General features: G+C 36.6%; 1 protein-coding gene across 1 annotated transcript in view; it reads left to right on the top strand.

Moving 5' to 3' along the window:
* Positions 1-20,615, top strand: part of TTC29 (tetratricopeptide repeat domain 29) — a 314,056-nt gene that overhangs the window by 76,077 nt on the left and 217,364 nt on the right. The window contains exon 7 of the mRNA XM_030815182.1: positions 2,091-2,176. Coding sequence (XP_030671042.1) covers positions 2,091-2,176 — 86 coding nt within the window. The remainder of the gene's footprint in view (positions 1-2,090; positions 2,177-20,615) is intronic.

Raw genomic sequence — 20,615 nt, 5'->3', positions numbered from 1 at the left:
TCAATTTTAGTAGTGCCAAGATTTTAGATCTGACCTTTTCTTTTTGGTTGTTTTTAATCCTATTCTTACCGACATTTTTCTCTGTTATGTTATTGCTTTCACTTTATCTTAACTTTGCCTCTATTCATGTACAAGAAAAGTTCTCATGCTTAAATACTATTTAAAAACTAATATTTGGTGTTTCCAAACTGTATCAGTAGCAATAGATGTTTTCTTTCCTTTCTCCTCTTTGCTAAGCTTCCACTCACATAAAATTAGATGCAGATGATGGTGCCATATCAGCCCAGCCAGTTGCTAGTGCTTTAACACAGTTACACCGCTTGACACAGAAAATACATACCACATACAGCCAACTATAAGTAGCTTCCTGTCATAGCCTCTTTCTTCTATTCTGTTTTTCTCTTCACTAGTCCCACCTTTATCCCCAGAACCCATAATCCTATACCAGAGAAAAAGTTAGGGCCCAGCTGAATTTTAAGAATTAAAATTCCCCTTACTGGATTACTGGCATCATCAACTCTGCTAAAGTGAGATCTTGAAGGTATAATTCTCTGCAATCAGGGAAATAGCTAGAGAAGAAAAAAATACTGTCACTGGCATTTGCCATGTTATTTCCTTGAAGTCTTCAAAGAGCCACTGCTTCAGCAGTGGTTATTTGGTGAGTGGTGAGAGTGAATGCAGCATGAAATATTGTTCCTGCTGACATCCTTCATGGTTGGAATGTGGAGCTCAGAAATCTAAGGATACTTCCTGTATTAGTCTATTTTGCATTTCTATAAAGGAATATCTGAGGGTAAATAATTTATAAAGAAAAGAGGTTTTTTTTTTTTTTTTACTTAAAGCTCCACAGACTGTACAAGAAGCATGGTGCCAGCATCTCCTTCTGGTAAGGGGCTTCAGGAAGCTTCCAATCATGGCAGAAGGCAAAGGGGAGCAGGCATGTCATATGGCGAGAGAAGGAGTAAGAGAGATGGTAGGCTCTTTAAAGCAATCAGCTCTCATGTGGACTAATAGAGCAAGAGCTCACTCGTTACCATAAGGATGGCACCAAGACATTCATGAGGGATCTGCCCCCATGACAGACACCTTCCACAGGCACCACCTCTAACATTGGGGATCACATTTCTACCTGAGATTTGGAGAGGACAGACATCAAAACCGTATCACTTACTTTCCAAAGACCAAAAACAAAGGTTAGATCACTCAGCATTTGCATTAGCCAGGAGTTAGTCACATTGGAAGCCAATGTTACATTTAATATACTAAATATAAGCAACTTATATTTTTGCCAAATGGTATGAGGTATGTCATGTTGAACCACGTTATATCTTTACACATTTTGCTTTTGGAAGGAAGTGGTTAATTTCTGAAATAAAATTAGTAAGATATCGCAGGAATTAGAAAGACTAACTTTCTTGCAAAAAAAATGATGAAAAGCATTACCAGTGATTAGTAAAGAAAAGTGTTTGGATTTCAAATATGCATGGAATTTTGTACCAGGAAACTAAGCTCTGTCAGTTACTCTCACCTATGCTTTAATCAATAGCTCTTAAACAGAACATAATCAAAATAAAAATTCATTAATTTGTGAATTATCTGCAGTTGGAAACTTAGCTGAATGTCAGTCCATGTGATTGAGTATGAATGTTTGTGCACCATTTAAGGTTGTTATCCATTATCGGTTGTTTTATGTATGTAGCAGCAACTATGCTAGATGACTGTAAGCCTTTACGTGCTGGACTAGTATAAAAATTATACGTGAATGTCAAAATGATAATATTGGCTGTGTTTATAAAGGGAAACCCCATTATAAACTAAATATAAGCAAGTTATATATTTGCCAAATGGTGTGAGGTATGTCATGTATGAGGTATATAATTACATTGTTAAAGCATCTTAATTTAATATCTATGATCCAGGTAAATTGTGTTTACATCAGCCTTTTTTTTTTTCCAGTATACAGCTAGGTTTTGGGGATTATTGATAAAACTGCATACTTCTAAAAATAATAATTTTCTACTATCTTGAAAAGCAAGGATTCTGTTTGTTGTAATAAAGCATTTCTTGAATACTTGGTAATTTTTTTCCAGGAAGTGACAAAAAGATGGAAGCGGAAGCCTCTTACTACTTGGGCTTAGCACACTTAGCTGCTGAGGAATATGAAACAGCATTAACAGTAAGCTAAACTTTTAATCACTGCCATTTTTAATTTTTATTTTAGTATATTTATTTTATTTTCCTATATGTTATTACAAGGCCAATAAAAATGAGTTAGGCCTGACATAGGTGTGCGTATTTACTGAGATTAAAGCAGAATAGCAATATGCTAGAAGCATTTAAAAAATCGGTTTTATTGTTTATTGAAGGTACAGTGCTATGTAATCAATTACTATGAAGTGCTTTGGGATATGTGAAAGTTAAATAAATGGAGTAATATGGCCCTCCATATGCCCATATCAACAAGGACAAGAGGAAATAGGTTTAAGTATGGTAAAAAGTAAATAACAAAAAAGAAATTACAGTCATTTTATAATATGATTTGGGAAATTTTGCACACACAAAAATGCAGTTATAAAGCAAATAGAGTGAGCTGCATTGATGTATATCTTCAGTGCAGGTAGTGGGGAGGCAACAGAGGTAGAGATGGGTGTGCGAAGTAGCCTGCCCTATAATCAAATCACTGTTCGGCTATTTTGCAACCAGGTTTTGTTTGGCTAAAAACAAACAAATAAAAATGTCAAGAGCGATCTTTCCTGAATTATAACTGAAGTCATTTTTTCTTCTTCTCTTGCCTCTACTATGTATTTAAAGTATTTCACCTACATCTCTTATAATAATCCAATGTGATACACAATATTGGATTAATTTTTAGCTTTCGGGATCTTCTTTGTTCCTTTAGATATTTTTTGCTAAGTAGAATTCCTATATTTGGGCTAGGTATTTTCCTCTAGCCCCCTTACAATTGGATATCATAGAAAACTTAGGTTTTCCTAGATGACTCTTATGCTTAATATTTTTAAATTAATGATTAGCATTCAGCAAAGCTTTGTTTCTGATACCTTGGGGAACACAGACACCAACGAGATGCACACTTCTTTTTAGGAGTTAATTTAATGAGGGTAAACAACTTGCAAGCATAACCACAATTCAAAGTAGGATGAACAGGGGCTTTTTAAGTGCAGAGGGAAGAGTGGTTGGTTCCAACACTGAAGACCAGGGAGGCTGCACCAGAAAAAAAGTTTTTGAGAGACAGGATTTACACATGTAGAAAACAGAGTCCACAATGATAGATCACCAGATATATGTGTGTGCACACATTCATACACACTCAACATGGACATACTCAGTGTGTTGGGAAGCAAGGACTTAGGTGGAAGATGAGATTCAGTTGGAGGTCAAATTGGAAAATTAGGTGAAAACTAGCTCATAGATATTCTTTCTCTCTCGGTAATGCAAACACAAAATAAATTCAAACAATACAATAAAATTCACAATGAAAACTAAATTTTCTTTCCCTCCCTGTACTCAGTCTCACAGTTCTTTTCTCAGAGACAAACACAGTTACACATTTCTGGCTTATCTTTCCAAAAATATTCTATATATTCAAATATCTGTAAAGTGCATATATATGTTTCCTTTGTGTTATTTAGGAAATTGTTGCATTTTATATGCACTGTTCTGCACCTTGAGTTAATTTCTTCCATACTAATGCATAGAGGCATGCCTAGTTTTATTATTTTAATTTTTCCAGCTTTATTGAGGTATGATTGGCAGATAAACATTGCATATATTTAAGATGTACAATGTGATGTTTTGATATACCTATATATTGGGAAATTATTTCCCCAATCAAACTAGTTGGCCTGTCCATCACCTCCCATATTAACCTCTTTTGTATGTGTGTGAGGACATGTAAGATCTAGTTTCAGTAAACTTCAAGTATATAATATACCATTATTAACTATAGGCAAGTCTCATTGTATTTATTTATTTATAATTTCAACTTTTAGATTCGGGGGTACATGTGCAGATTTGTTATCTGAGTATGTTTTGTGATGCTGAGGTTTGGGGTATGATTGATCCTGTCACCCAGATAGTGAGCATAGTACCTGATAGTTTTTCAGCCATTGCCCTCCTCCCTCTAGTCATCTATTGTTCTCATCTTTATGTCCATGAGTACCCAAGGTTTCGCTCCCACTTATAAGTGAGAACAAGTGGTATTTGATTTTCTGTTCTTGTGTTAATTTGGACAAGCCTTATCTTAAGGGGTCTACCTGATATCTCATTGTGTGGCTGTGCCATAATGGATTCAAACATCTTCTACTGCTGAGCATTAAGGTTGTTTCACATAACTTTTATTGTAAAGGTTGTGGCAGTGAACAGTTTCATCAGATGTGACAAATTTATCCATAGAATAGATTCCTAGAGGTGGAAATGCTGGTGTATCCTATTCCTAGTGGTGTAGGATAGTCTAGTAATGAATAGATTGAAGAAGGAATATTTGACATCCAAGGGATGAACTACTTTACTTGAAACTGTTACTCCTTTCAGAAGAGTATTGAAATTGTTTCTCTGAAAGTATACGTGAAGCTTAAGTCCCTACAACCTATTAACTGTGTGACACTGGGCAAATCCCTTATGCTCTTTGAGTCTCAATTGCCCCATCTCTCCAGTGGGACTAATAACTGTACTTATTTCATAAAGGGTAGTGAGTTAAATGTTACTCCTCTCAAAAAAAAATCTACTTCCTAATCTCTGGAACCTGTGAATGCAGAGGTAATTAAGTTAAAGATCTTGAGATGAAGGGCTCATTCTAGATTATCTAGGTGGACTCTAAATATGAAGACAAACATTCTTATAAGAAAAAGGCGGAAGATTTGAAACAGAAGACAGGAAGCCACATGTGCAGAGGAAAAGACCATGTGAAGACAAGGACAGAGAGTGCAGTGATACAGTCACAAGTCAAGGAATCTCTGGAACCGCCAGGAGATAGAAGAGGCAAGGAAGGATCCTCTCCTAGAGCCTTTAAAAAGATCACAGCCCTGCTGATGCCTTGATTTCAGACTTGTAGCCTTCAAAGCTAGAAGAGAATATATTTCTATTATTTTAAGTCATTTAGTTTGTGGTAATTTTTATGTCGGCCCTAGAGAACTAATACATAGGGTGATAATAAGAGATAATATATGTAAAGTTTTAAAAGACTGTCTGCCTGGTTTATAATAAACCTTCGGTAATTATTTTTTTTTTTTATTTTTTCACTAATCTAAGTCTCCGGACTTGAGCAGTAATAGTGAAGATGGAAGGAATTAGACAGATTCAGAAGTTATAAAGGACTTGGTAACAGGCTAAGTATAGGAGGTGAGGGACACAGAGGTGCAAAGATGGGCCCTGAGTTCCTGGCTGTGGAACGGGGTGGATGCTGGTGTTGTTTACGGGGATAGGGAATGTGAAAGGCTTGCAGGGAAATGGAGAGTTCAATTTTGGATATGTAGAATTCGAGGAGTTTTTAAAGGTATTCAAGGAGAGTTCAAGTAGACAGTTAAATATGAGGGTCTGGAGCTTAAAAAGAAGTCTAGAGGGGAAATATTATATGTGAAAGTTAATTTTATGTGTCAACTAGGCTGGGTCATGGGATGCCCAGATAGCTGGCGAAACATTTCTGGGTGTGTCTCTGAGAGTGTTTCTGGAGAAGATTAGCATTTGAATTGGTGGGTTGAGTAAAGCAGATGGCCTTCCCCTATGTGGATGGGCATCATTTAATCCACTGGGGAGTTCAATAGAACAAAAAGGCAGAGGAAGGGCAGATTTACTTGACCAGACTGTTTGAGCAGAGACATCGATCTTCCATTGTCAGCACTGATGGTTCTCAGGTCTTCAGACCCCATCTGAATCTACATCACTGACTCACCAGTTTGCAGGCCTTCAAACTACACCACCAGCTCTCCTGGGTATGCAGTTTATGGACAGCAGATAGTGGGATTTCTCAGCCTCTATAATCATGGCAGCCAGCACCTTACAATAAGTAACAAATCTCTTCATATATATATGAGAGACTATGAGAAACTATGAGTGAATTCATTTCTGTTATTTTAAGACATTTAGTTTGTCACAGTTTGTTCCATCAGGCCTAAGAAATGGCTACATAGGGTGATTAAAAGAGATTTTGCATCTATCCTGTTGCTTCTGTTTCTCTGGAGAACATAATACATTCTATAAATTTGTATGTTTTCAGCAAATTGAAGCTGTGGAGTGGATGAGATTTCCTAGAGAGAGAGTTAATAGTGTTGAAAGAAAAAGGCCTAGAGCCAAATTGGATGAAGAAGGGAGGTACAAAAGAGCTTAAGCAGGAGTATCCAGGAAGGCAGGGAGAACACAGAAAAGATGATTTCATACCAGGTATTTCTAAAAGAAACAGACATGCAAACTGCACATTTTTGCAAACTGCATAATCCTGGGATTTGGGCTGGAATGAGAGTGCTCTATGCAGATATTTCCAGTAAATGTACCTGGATTGGAATTAGGTTTAGTTAATTCTTTTTTTTTCTGAGATGGAGTCTGGCTCTGTCACCCAGGCTGGAGTGTAGTGGCGCGATCTTGGCTCACTGCAAGCTCCACCTCCCAGGTTCACATCATTCTCCTGCCTCAGCCTCCTGAGTAGCTGGGACTACAGGCGCATGCCACCACGCCTGGCTAATTTTTTGTATTTTTAGTAGAGATGGGGTTTCACCGTGTTAGCCAGAATGGTCTCGATCTCCTGATCTTGTGATCTGCCCGCCTCAGCCTCCCCAAATGCTGGAATTACAGTGGTGAGCCACCACGCCTGGCCCAGGTTTAGTTAGTTCTTGTTATTTAATTCTTCGGCCAGAGTAGAGGCTTCGGGAAACTAGGCAAGGGCGTATTCCAGCCCTCAGACTCACTGCTATCATCCAGTAGCCTTTGCAGTTGGGAAAAGCCTGGGACTTTCTTCAGAGCCTACATTTTGACAGAATATTTGTGGAAGAATATTGTTGCCTTCTTGGACACAGCTCACCCAGAACTGTAGACTTGCAGAAGCCAAGCACAACATTTGAACAGAGCTTTGCTTTGACTTCAGATTTGAAGGCAATGTCTTTTCACTCTCCTTAGTGTCCTATCTTAGCCACTTTTTCTATTTCCTTTGAGTTAAAAGGACATTCTTCAACTTTTCAATTGAATCTCCTTTTACTTTTTTCTTTCTGGACCTGATGAAAGTAACGATGTTACATAAGTGATCTATTATCTGCTTGCAAATTATAACATATCTTCCTATCTGCAGGGTCTTCTGTGATGGCATTCCTTCCAGCTTACAGTATTTCTGTTAGAAATCTATAGCAGGACAGAGCACTCCTTATTTAGTGAATATATTGGGTGTGTATATGTATATATATATATATATATATATATATATATATAATGAGAAAATATAAATAAATATGTAAGATCGATTCCCTGATTGATTGGAGATCTAACCAGTTATGTAATCACAAGGTAAATATTCAACATATATTTTTTAAAGTTTTCTTTCTAGATCCTCTTTTATTCTACTTTCCCACCTTGCAGAGTATTACCAGCATTGTCTTCACCTGTTTTAAAGCACTACTGATGTTCCTGCCATAGTGTAGCTATGAAGAGATGTAAGAAGGCTCAGAAACAGCTTTGTCGTGTTAGATTTAGCATTTTCCTTTCCTTTTCATATTCAGTCTATCTTTAATTGTTGTCATTAATTCTATACACCATTTTATCTTCTCACTTGTATTTCAAATTGATGAATTGGAATATTTTCAAATTCTCAGTGTCTTGCCTCTGGATTCAACTTCTACCTCTCACAATTTTCTCCCTTCCAATAATGTTATTCATCTATCTAAATATTTTTACATTTTTTTCAAAGAAACTTGGACAGATACAAGTGAATATTCCTAATCAATAGTTCTATTAATCTGAAATAGAAGGAATTTTGAAATTTTGCTAATGTATCTTAATGGAAAGGCTTTATCAGTAAAGTATTAATACAGTAATAGAAGAGTGTGCAGACAAGCATATGAATAAAACTTTGGTGACTCATTCCTTGTTGATATAGGGTTCTTTACTGAATGATAGAATACAGCTAAACTAAAAACAAATAATAGATTTATTTAGGGCTGAAACACCTACTAGTAAGGAAAGAGTATTTGTTAAAGAGAAAAAATAGTTACACTAATGAATCTGTGCAAGAGGTCATGGAGACCCTGACACTTAACGAGGAGAATGCTACCTGCATATGCCATGTGCTGGGGAAGGAAAGTGTAATTCCCTTTGGCCATCATCAATTTAGACCTGTAAATGTTCTAAGTAGGGTAAATTCCAAATTTTAGGAGGTATATTATAAGGTCCTAAGGTTTGAAAGATAAAAATATTTTACCAACAATCACATCTAAGACCTTGTGCAAAATTGGACCAGCCACATACCAACGTAAAGTTATTTTAAGGAAAAGGAATGGCCTTGCTTAGCCCTTCGTTTTTATGTATGAATTTCCTTTCTCCCTAAATATATCAATCCATGTAATGATTCTAAGAATATCAACTTTATTCAATCTTTAAAACAGGCAGAGAATTATTTGCTTTCTATTATTTTGCAATAATTAACTTAAAAATGATACTATGAAAACAAAATTCAACAGATTTATATTTCATTTTCTTTTGAAATACAGGATTCACCCCATTACTATTATTTATTCCATATACAAAACAGAAGCCATCTCTATGTTTACATACATTAGCATCTTTGTAACAGTTTAGAATGCTTCTAACATTAGTGTTAGCTTGTAGATGTGGTTGACCCATATCTCCAGCCTCACCAGTAGCATCACATAGAAAAATGCAAATAAGTAATACAAAATAGTCTTCCCTCATCTGAGGTTTTACTTCCCACAGTTTGTTGGTGGTGGTCAACCGCACTCTGAAAATATTAAATGGAAAAATTTCGGAAGTAAAAATTGGTTAAGTTTTCAATTATGCACCATTCTGAGTAGCACAATGAAATCTCGTGCTGTTCCACTCTGTCCCATCTGGGACATGAATCATCCCTTCATTGAGAGTATCCATGCTGTATATGCTGCCTGCCTATGACTGTATAGGAAGAAACAGTGAATATAGGATTCAGTACTATCTGAAGTTTCAGGCATCCACTGGGGGTTTTGGATCATATTCTCCACATATAAGGAGGAACTACTGTATCAGAAAAAATATTCCAAAAATTTTTATTTGATATATATTTATTAACAATGGAGGATATGTATCATGTGTGTAAAATACTATATCCTTAGGGTTTCACTAAAGTAATACATTTTTTCAACTCAATAAATGTAAGCAAAGATAAAGCCATACTATATGAGAAATGATTTCTATCAATGATTTATTTGCTTTGTAATGTTTAGCTGACAGAAAGTTTCCGGGGGAGAGAGTTCTTACAGTTGTTTCCACTTAGTTGCTTTCTGTATATAGTTTACCTCTCTTTTAAAAGTCAACCCATTGTTTATAGCAGTGGGCTCTTAAATCAAGTGATAATCTAGCTGATATGCAAATACCTTGGCAGATTTCATACTGACAAACCAAAAACTAATCTCTTCTTTGGTCACTTTAATAAGTGAAGACACATTTCTGTCTACTGCTGAAACCATTATGCAACCCAAATAAATCTCAGAGTTCTTCATGGCTCAGTCTTTGTATGATGACATATTAAAAGAAAAGAAATCCAGCAATCTAAACTAAAAGTAATTTTAATTTCTACTTAATTACCCTTAAAGAAGAGTAAAAGAGATAATCTTAACTCACAGCACCATTATTTCTTAAAATCCTCTTTCCTTCTATTTCTCTAACTTTTAAATTTGTCTATCACAGGATATTCAGAAGCCCATATCTTTATGTCACTCCCTAAACCCAAAACTCCCCCCGTGTATTCCACTTCTGTGTGGTTATCACTCCTCTCTCTTCTCTCTCTCCTGCCTTCTTTTCTCTTTCAGGTCAATAAATCTTGACTCTTTCAGCAGTCTTATCTCTACTTTGCACAACCCATTCCTCTGAAAAATTATAACTGTTATGTGCGTAATAGAACCCAGTAGGGATAACGCTGGTTTGAGAGAAAAAGGAGTATCAAATGGGTTATGCGAGAGTTCATAGTCTGGGAAAGGCAAGGCAAGCAAATACACTTGCATTAATCATTTTTTAGATTTTCTTACACTATATGTAAGAAATTCTTGAAAAGTGTATGTCAGAAGAAAAAAATGTAAATAAAAAATAATAAACAAGAGGGGAAGGAAATGAGAACAAAGAAGCCAAGGCAAAGGAGGAATCAAGAGAGAGGCTGTCTGAGACTCAGTGTTCCTTTGGGTCCTTTCTGTGTTGTTTCCAATACTTCAGCTCTAGAGTTCTGAATGTCTGCAGCATATAATAATAGGATGAATCTTTCTGATGGACACCACATTTATTCTATCTGTAATTTGAATCAGTTTGTCTACAAGAGCAATGGCTTCTTCATATCTGCATTCTCACTCTTCCCTATGATCTCCTGGCTGCATGTAGATGACAGTTGGGGCCAGTTTAATATGACATCATGATATTAGAGTTTCCTGGAATGCATATTGGTGCTCATATCTGCTACCAAATCTTTGATCATTAGACATTTGTATGAAGTAAAGGCAGTAAGTACTTGCACTTCTCAGATAAGGCACTCTCAAAATGCTTTTTAGGGAGTACATTTATCAACTCTTTGGAGTGAGAGGACAACAACATCATTAACTGATGGGCTCTAAAATCAAACTAATCAAGCATAGAATCTCAGATCTGCTACCACCTCACCATGTGACATTGAACAAGTGACTGACTTAACCTTTCTGAACATTAGTTTCCTCTTCTGTAAGATGGGGATAATCCTACTCTGTAACTCAGGACAGCCTTGTGAGAGTTAAGTAAGAATATGTGCCTGAAATTTGTAGCATGGGGCTTAACACGCAGATAACTAAAACTATTATGTTACTATTAATATACATAAAATAATATTTTTTCCAAAGTGCTAGATGATCATACATCTACGAAATCACAATGTCTGGCTTCTGCTCTAGACCTATGGTATTCTCAAACCCTTAGTTAGCATAGGAACAAATGTTAAATGTGTTGGTAAAGTCTACACAGTTAAAAGTATTTGAAGGAGAAGTTGATGTACATATATTACATGATAAAGAGCATTTTAATGGAATATGGGTCAAGTCATACATAGCAATGGCATTCTAATTATAAGTGGCCAAATATGTGAAATGGCTGTAGGTTTGGATGCACAGTGTTCATATCAGAGGTAACTGTGGTACAGAAAGAGCACATGAGGCTTGGAGCCATGGAAGACATGGATTTTAGTCCTGTCTGCCATGCACTAGCTGTGTGACCTTAGGTTAGTCACTTAACTTCTTGGAGGCTCAGTTTCGATTGTGAAATAACAATCCTAATGGCAGCTTCACTGTGTCTTTGTGAAGACCAAAATTTAAAAATGTATGTTTACACTTTAAATTATAAACAGTTCTCAAATGTAAGATACCATTATCACTACAGATTGATGTAACTATAACTGGATAATGATGGCAATGATACTGTGGTAGACAGCATTTATTGAGTATGCATTCAAAGTCTCTACTTCATTCTTACTTTATTCTTAATTGTAATTTACTATTTATCATACATAAATTACACAGTACCTAAATTTATCTTTGTATTGGCACATATTTTTATATAATGGAAAGAAGATAAACCAACATTTTGTGAAAAATATTTTATTGTTCATTTATTAATAACTTTGTGTTAAAAATATGACACTTATTTTTTAAAAATTGAGTTATTTCTTTCTTTAAACATCAGAGCTACTCATTGCCCATTAAACAGAAATTGTCTTTACTCGCCAGTTAGAAATCCTTACCTAAAATTTACCCTTCCATCCTTGGTTTAATGGTCTGGGTAACCGAGGGGAGCTCAGATGCTGCCAGAGAGGAAATCATGGCCCCTTCTCCCAGAGGATGGCTGGTTATCATTATACATAACATGCAGACAAGCCTGCTTGCAGCCAGTTTGCCTCCTGGTCATGTGTAGTTCATCACCAGCTTCTGAGGCATGCTAAAGAGGGCTCGCCACTCAGCTTGAGATGATTCAGGTGTAGGCTCAGCGGTCTCAGCAGTCGTTTTCCTGCTTTACATCAGAGTTTTCATCTGCTTTATCCTTTTGTCCTGTGGCCCACCTCAGGCACTCTCCTTCTTGGGGAATCTAAAAGGAGCAGCTGTTACAGATCCCATTTCCCCCAATTGTTGTGGCTTGGACCTCTTTCTATTTAGCATTACCCGCCACACACACACACACACACACACACACACACACGCACACACTTCCACCAGTACAGAAACAGCACCTACCTTATTTTCATTTTATATGTTTTGCTAAGTAATATTCAAAATATTCAGTGTCTGATATGCAAAAGAAAGGGTTGTTTAAAACCAACATTAAAAGGAAATAGTAATATTTTCTAATTTTAAAATATGTATTTACAAATTGTATAGAAAATGTCTTATTCAGAATTATTATACAATAACTTAAGGCATAGTACAAAATGTATTCCATATCTGATCTTATTCTGAATAGGTAGTTTATAAAAATATGTTTTAATACTTGGGGAATTATGAAAACTTAAAATGTTTCACTAATAATTTTGTTATTGTTATCTTAATATTTAAAGTTGCGTCCTTTCTGAAACACTGAAACAGGTAACATTATGGTACTAATTTAACATAGTTTCTGTAGTGAAGATCACAGAATAGAATCTCAGTAAATTGAATTTTTTTTTCATTTCCTCATCAATGGGGAGTTTCTCTTTAAATCATTTTTAATTTTTTAAAATGTCTCTAATTTTCTTACATATTAATAATATTTTAATTAATTAATGAATAATATTAATGTTACAGCTTAGGAAAATATGCATCGTTTTCTTTTTTATCATGATTATAGTATTTGTCATATAAATTACAGTATTTGTCATTTAAATGACAAAAGCATTGTAGAAAATCAGAAAGCTCAAAAAAATTAAAATATTTATTTTTTGAAACAAATCTGTACAGTAACAATTTACAATTTACAAACTTTCCTACAAATAAAGAAATGTTTTATGTCAGGAAAGAAAGTTTGTGGCCTAGATTAATATAAATACAAATTTTCTAGTAATAAAATGTATTGATTTTTTTTAATGTGAAAGCTGGTTTTAGTTTCCCTTGAGATCTAGAATACCACTTGGGCCAAAACTTCGTGATTATTTTACTTATTCATTTTTTAAAAAGTACTGCTACAGTAGCTCTTTATAAAGCTGAAGTTTTTGTATCTAGGTATTCATATTTTAAGAAACAGTGCAAAAATTTCTGATACTCATTGTGAGAGAAAAATGAAGGAAAGGATAAATTTTTTTATTTAGTGCATCCTAAGAGGATGAGGTTCAAAAATCTGAAAATTGAGTACTCTAATCAACTATACTAAATAGTGACATATGGAACATAATGTATGTATACTCCTTAAAGTTCAAGGCCTAGCATATGAAAATGTGCACTGGAGCAATAAAGCAACCTGCATAGTTCATCACAAGACTAATTGTATGACAGACCTAGAGGCAATGGCACAGCTGTTAGCACTCGTTGATCTAGAGGCTGCGAAAGAAGAAGAGGCATTACACCTGGAAGAACCCAGAGAAGATTATAGGATTAGATGTGTTAAACAGGAATAAGTGTGTGGGTCATACTTCATCATTACAAATTTAGCCAAATTATATATAATTCCTCTAAGAGATGAAAGGGGTAACTTCAGAAAGAAAAAATGTAATCAAATATATTAAAACTTATCCAAAACATTCTCAAAGGTGTCTTTAGTGTAGGTAATTATGGATCTACAATTAACAGTAATATTGCATTTAGAAATTGTACAGTATAATTGGTGCACAATAAAAATAACATATACTAGGATTTAAAAATAGCATTAATACCATACTCCTAATGTTCAATCCATATACTTGTAAAAAACTCTTTTACCCAGTAATTTCAACTTTCTCCCTTAATCAACACATAAGTTTCATTAATAACTAATACAATGAATTTAAGATTAAATCTCCATTTTTTCCCATGACTGTCCTCTATTGACCCTTATTTATTTGTTTGTTTGTTTGAGATGGACTCTCGCTCTGTCGCCCAGGCTGGAGTGCAGTGGCGAAATCTCTGCCCACTGCAACCTCCGCCTCCCAGGTTCAAGCGAGTCTCCTGCTTCAGCCTCCAGAATAGCTGGGATTACAGGCGCGCACCACCATGCCCAGCTGAGTTTTGTATTTTTAGTAGAGATGGGGTTTTGCCATGTTGGCCAGGCTGGTCTTGAACTCCTGACCTCAAGTGATTCACCTGCCTCAGCCTCCCAAAGTGCTACTGGGATTATAGGCATGAGCCACCACGCCCAGCTAATTTTTGTATTTTTAATAGAGACAGGGTTTTACCATATTGGCCAAGCTGGTCTTGAACTCCTGACCTCAAGCGATTCACCCGTCTCAACCTTCCAAAGTGCTGCTGGGATTACAGGCATGATCCACCTTGCCTGGCCCCTTATTTATTGTTTTTAATGATGAAGATGATGGCCGAGAATAGAAAAAGAGAAAGAAGATAAGGAAACCAACTAATCCACAAAATGGCATTTGGCACCTGAACAATCAAGGGTTGATTATATAGATGTGTGTAACAGCTTTCTTTTGTGAGCATTTCAAGGGAGGAGTTTAATATTCTTCTGCACAAAAGCATGACTTTGAGGCAAAACATTAGAAAGTTAAAAAACCAAGTAGTGTGAGAGGTTGGCAAGGACGTGAGATTACAAGAACTGCAGTTAGGAGGGTAAGCTGGTGTGGCCATCATTCCAAGAGCGACAGTGTGAGTGAAATTCTGTACGTGATTTCCTGGTGGCACACCAGCCCACTCCTGGGAATATCTGTCCCAGAGAAACCTTTTAGGGACACATTAGAGAGGGCTTATGGAGGGGAAAGGGAGTAAGAGTGAGGACGGTGGATGAAGGAGAAAAATTTATTAAGAACAATTGAGGGGGCACACACAGACCAATGATAAAAGTGTGCCCTGCTCTAGGGAGTGTGGCTAACTCGATTCTATGTGCCAGAGTTTCCAAATAAATAACGTGAAATAACTTGGTCACAAAATATTTTTGATTGCAACCCGAATGTGTCACATCGTTCTTGCTCAAATACACATTTTTGGACATTTCGTAAAAGCTTACAAGGCATTCTTTGAGTTCTTACAAAAGCATGGGCAGCAATAGGTGAATGCTTTTGCACTGTTGACTACCTTGATGACTTGGTTCAGGTTTTCCCAGAAGCTGACTTTGAGACGTGGAATTGAGTACATGTGGCTTATTTGGGAGGGATTCTATCAGCCAGGGAGTCAGGCAAAAGAAGGAAGCCAAGAAAAGGTGTATTGCCAAGCCAGTCACCTGGGACGCTCTAGGAAACCGTGTAGAAACAAATCAGTTATCCCAGGGGAGAGATGAGGGAGCTGGTGTATTTATCCACCAGTTCCCACCATTCATTGGTTAATAGTTGCTTCCAGGGACACTAAAATTTTCTGGAATTCCAGTTTACCATGAGCCCAGCCATCAAACAGAAGATCCCAGGTGCTGGCCTGAGCAGCCCTTGGCCACTCTGTCAGTGCAAGTCACTGGCAGAATGCAAGTCACTTAGCTTGTAGGCTTCCTTTTCCGTATCTGAAAAATAGGAATGATAAAGTTGCTGCGGCAATTAAATAAGATAAAGAAGTAATGTGCCTGGCACTTAGTAAGCATTCAGTAAATGATAGCTTTGTTTTAAGGTTTAAATTTTGCACATCTTTTGACTCAAGAGTTGCTCATTTTGGAATTTACCTAAGGGAAATAATTAGTAATGTGTGCAAATATTGAGCTGTCATATTGTTCATAAAATCATTAATATATACAGAGATTTAGCTATAACCTCTGTATACAATGCTATAAATGCTGTTTGGAATGGTGAAAAATTCAGAAAAAAGTAAATGTAAAGTAATATCAAATTAAATCATTGTTGAGTATCCTGTGCTGAAATACAATGCAGCCAATAAAAATTACAAAATGAATAAACATTTTATAACAATAAAAGTATTACTGATATGTTGAACAAAAAAATCAGGTTATAAAACAGTGTACATTATGACCCTACTTATATATAAATACATATATATGTAGTGCATAAATAATATATGAAAATGCTAGAACTACCAAACTGTTTTTGGTGGTTATCTGTAGAAGCTGGAATAATGAATGACTTTAATTTTTCTATTTTTGGGGGAGATTGGTATCTGTACTCTCAACATTTTCTACAATTAACACATATTGATTTTGTAATAAAAAATAAAAGAAAAACTACTTAAAAAGTAAACTATTATATCTTTCCATTCCATTAAAATTTAAAGGTTTTAATTAATGTTTTTAATAGGTTTTATATAGGTTGTTCATGGTAAAAATCTTTAGTGTAGGATTGATTGTAGCAGGTTAGGCATTTCAACAGCTTATCTCAACCCACAACATTAAAGAAAATTATTAAATGCTTAACAAGTAATAAAAGAATTTAAAAATGAATTCATAAGGTAAAAAATAATCGTATAAATTATAAAGCAAAAACAATAAAATAGGGAGAAAAATACAGCTGTTTAGATTCTGAAATCCTGAGTAATTTTGTCCAAAGTCCCTATGATCAAAAATGGTAATAATTATGTTGATGATGTTTTAAAATTCAGTTTGGTGCACAGTGTTGAATAATAGGTCTGGGAAGTTTCTTTATGGTCAGGTAGATTGTTCCTATAGGGCAAGACTGCATTATCCACATGGAAAAGAGACATATACCAGTGCCATTCTTATAATAGAGAGCAAGAGCTAGAGAAGCAACAGCGAAGCTGTTGTTCCCTCATTGGAGTGGGAGCAGCAAGAGTAAAGGCCTGGGAGCGCAGCAAAATGCATCCAGCCAGGCTGGAGGAGGAGCGTCGCAGGAGTGAAACTGTTCTGAGTAGGGCTACTGGGGGAGAAGCTGTTTGAAAAGAGGCTGAGACATCCATTAACTAGTCAGCCCGTGGTCACAAAGCTAGCAGATGCAGAGCCAGACAGGAGCCCATGCCTCTAACTACTGATGTTGTTGTAATTGGTAGAGTTGTCAGTAAGATGATTTTAAACTCATTTTTGTTGAGCCTCGTCACAAGTTTCCCATATAAATGTTTAATAAGATTCTCATCTGTTCCACGTAATGAACTACTTATTGGCATTAATAACATTTTGTTATTCTTGTCCACTGGAAATTATTATTGAATAACACTTGAAGCTTAAAAAAGAAATCACCCCTCTGCTGCTGGACCAGTTGGGAATCAGCACAGTTTGGAGAAAAGCACAACAGGATACAGAAGTAGAAGATGCAAATGGTGGGCTGGGTGCAGTGGCTCACGCCTGTAGTTCCAGCTACTCGGGAGGCTGAGGCAGGAGAATCGCTTGAATCTGGGAGGCAGAGGTTGCAGTGAGCTGAGATCATGCCACTGCACTCCAGTCTGGGTGACAGAGCGAGACTCTGTCTCAAGAAACCAAAGATGTAAGTGGCATCAGGCTAGAAATGACCCACTGCTTTGTAGCTTCTCCAGAGAAAAAAATGTCAGGAATTCTTACTTTCCATTTCTTTTTTTTTTTTTTTTTTTATACTTTAGGTTTTAGGGTACATGTGCACAATGTGCAGGTTTGTTACGTATGTATCCATGTGCCATGTTCATTTCCTGCACCCATTAACTCGTCATTTAGCATTAGGTATATCTCCTAATGCTGTCCCTCCCCCCTCCCCCCACCTCACAACAGTCCCTGGAGTGTGATGTTCCCCTTCCTGTGTCCGTGAGTTCTCATTGTTCAATTCCCACCTATGAGTGAGAACGTGCAGTGTTTGGTTTTTTTGTCCTTGCGATAGTTTACTGAGAATGATGTTTTCCAGTTTCATCCATGTCCCTACAAAGGACATGAACTCATCATTTTTTATGGCTGCGTAGTATTCCATGGTGTATATCTACCACATTTTCTTAATCCAGTCTATCGTTGTTGGACATTTGGGTTGGTTCCAACTCTTTGCTATTGTGAATAGTGCCGCAATAAACATACGTGTGCATGTGTCTTTATAGCAGCATGATTTATAGTCCTTTGGGTATATACCCAGTAATGGGATGGCTGGGTCAAATGGTATTTCTAGTTCTAGATCCCTGAGGAATCGCCACACTGACTTCCACAATGGTTGAACTAGTTTACAGTCCCACCAACAGTGTAAAAGTGTTCCTATTTCTCCACATCCTCTCCAGCACCTGTTGTTTCCTGCTTTTTTAATGATGGCCATTCTAACTGGTATGAGATGGTATCTCACTGTGGTTTTGATTTGCATTTCTCTGATGGCCAGTGATGATGAGCATTTCTTCATGTGTTTTTTGGCTGCATAAATGTCTTCTTTTGAGAAGAGTCTGTTCATGTCCTTTGCCCACTTTTTGATGGGGTTGTTTGTTTTTTTCTTGTAAATTTGTTTGAGTTCATTGTAGATTCTGGATATTAGCCCTTTGTCAGATGAGTAGGTTGCAAAAATTTTCTCCCATTCTGTAGGTTGCCTGTTCACTCTGATGGTAGTTTCTTTTGCTGTGCAGAAGCTCTTTAGTTTAATTAGATCCCATTTGCAATTTTGGCTTTTGTTGCCATTGCTTTTGGTGTTTTAGACATGAAGTCCTTGCCCACGCCTATGTCCTGAATGGTATTGCCTAGGTTTTCTTGTAGGATTTTAATGGTTTTAGGTCTAACATTTAAGTCTTTAATCCATCTTGAATTAATTTTTGTATAAGGTGTAAGGAAGGGATCCAGTTTCAGCTTTCTACATATGACTAGCCAGTTTTCCCAGCACCATTTATTAAATAGGGAATCCTTTCCCTTTTCTTGTTTTTTCAGGTTTGTCAAAGATCAGATAGTTGTAGATATGCGGCATCATTTCTGAGGGCTCTGTTCTGTTCCATTGATCTATGTCTCTGTTGTGGTACCAGTACCATGCTGTTTTGTTACTGTAGCCTTGTAGTATAGTTTGAAGTCAGGTAGCGTGATGCCTCCAGCTTTGTTCTTTTGGCTTAGGATTGACTTGGCGATGCGGGCTCTTTTTTGGTTCCATATGAACTTTAAAGTAGTTTTTTCCAATTCTGTGAAGAAAGTCATTGGTAGCTTGATGGGGATGGCATTGAATCTCTAAATTACCTTAGGCAGTATGGCCATTTTCACGATATTGATTCTTCCAACCCATGAGCATGGAATGTTCTTCCATTTGTTTGTATCCTCTTTTATTTCATTGAGCAGTGGTTTGTAGTTCTCCTTGAAGAGGTCCTTCACATCCCTTGTAAGTTGGATTCCTAGGTATTTTATTCTCTTTGAAGCAGTTGTGAATGGGAGTTCACTCATGATTTGGCTGTTTGTCTGTGATTGGTGTACAAGAATGCTTGTGATTTTTGTACATTGATTTTGTATCCTGAGACTTTGCTGAAGTTGCTTATCAGCTTAAGGAGATTTTGGGCTGAGACGATGGGGTTTTCTAGATATACAATCATGTCATCTGCAAACAGGGACAGTTTGAGTTCCTCTTTTCCTAATTGAATACCCTTTATTTCCTTCTCCTGCCTGATTGCCCCGGCCAGAACTTCCAGCACTATGTTGAATAGGAGCGGTGAGAGAGGGCATCCCTGTCTTGTGCCAGTTTTCAGAGGGAATGCTTCCAGTTTTTGCCCATTCAGTATGATATTGGCTGTGGGTTTGTCATAGATAGCTCTTATTATTTTGAGATACATCCCATCAATACCTAATTTATTGAGTTTTTAGCATGAAGGGTTGTTGAATTTTGTCAAAGGCCTTTTCTGCATCTATTGAGATAATCATGTGGTTTTTGTCTTTGGTTCTGTTTATATGCTGGATTACATTTATTGATTTGCATATGTTGAACCAGCCTTGCATCCCATGGATGAAGCCCACTTGATTATGGTGGATAAGCTGTTTGATGTGCTGCTGAATTCGGTTTACCAGTATTTTATTGAGGATTTTTGCATCAATGTTCATCAAGGATATTGGTCTAAAATTCTCTTTTTTGGTTATGTCTCTGCCAGGCTTTGGTATCAGGACGATGCTGGCTTCATAAAATGTGTTAGGGAGGATTCCCTCTTTTTCTGTTGATTGGAATAGTTTCAGAAGGAATGGTACCAGTTCCTCCTTGTACCTCTGGTAGAATTCAGCTGTGAATCCATCAGGTCCTGGACTCTTTTTGGTTGGAAAGCTATTGATTATTGCCACAATTTCAGAACCTGTTATTGGTCTATTCAGAGATTCAACTTCTTCCTGATTTAGTCTTGGGAGGGTGTATTTGTCGCAGAATTTATCCATTTCTTCTAGATTTTCTAGTTTATTTGCATAGAGGTGTTTGTAGTATTCTCTCATGGGAGATTGTATTTCTGTGGGATTGGTGG

Source organism: Nomascus leucogenys, chromosome 7b, assembly GCF_006542625.1.
Source record: "Nomascus leucogenys isolate Asia chromosome 7b, Asia_NLE_v1, whole genome shotgun sequence".
NCBI lineage: Eukaryota > Metazoa > Chordata > Mammalia > Primates > Hylobatidae > Nomascus > Nomascus leucogenys.
The sequence above is the reverse complement of the archived record's forward strand: the minus strand, read 5'-3'. Positions and strand labels throughout refer to the sequence as shown.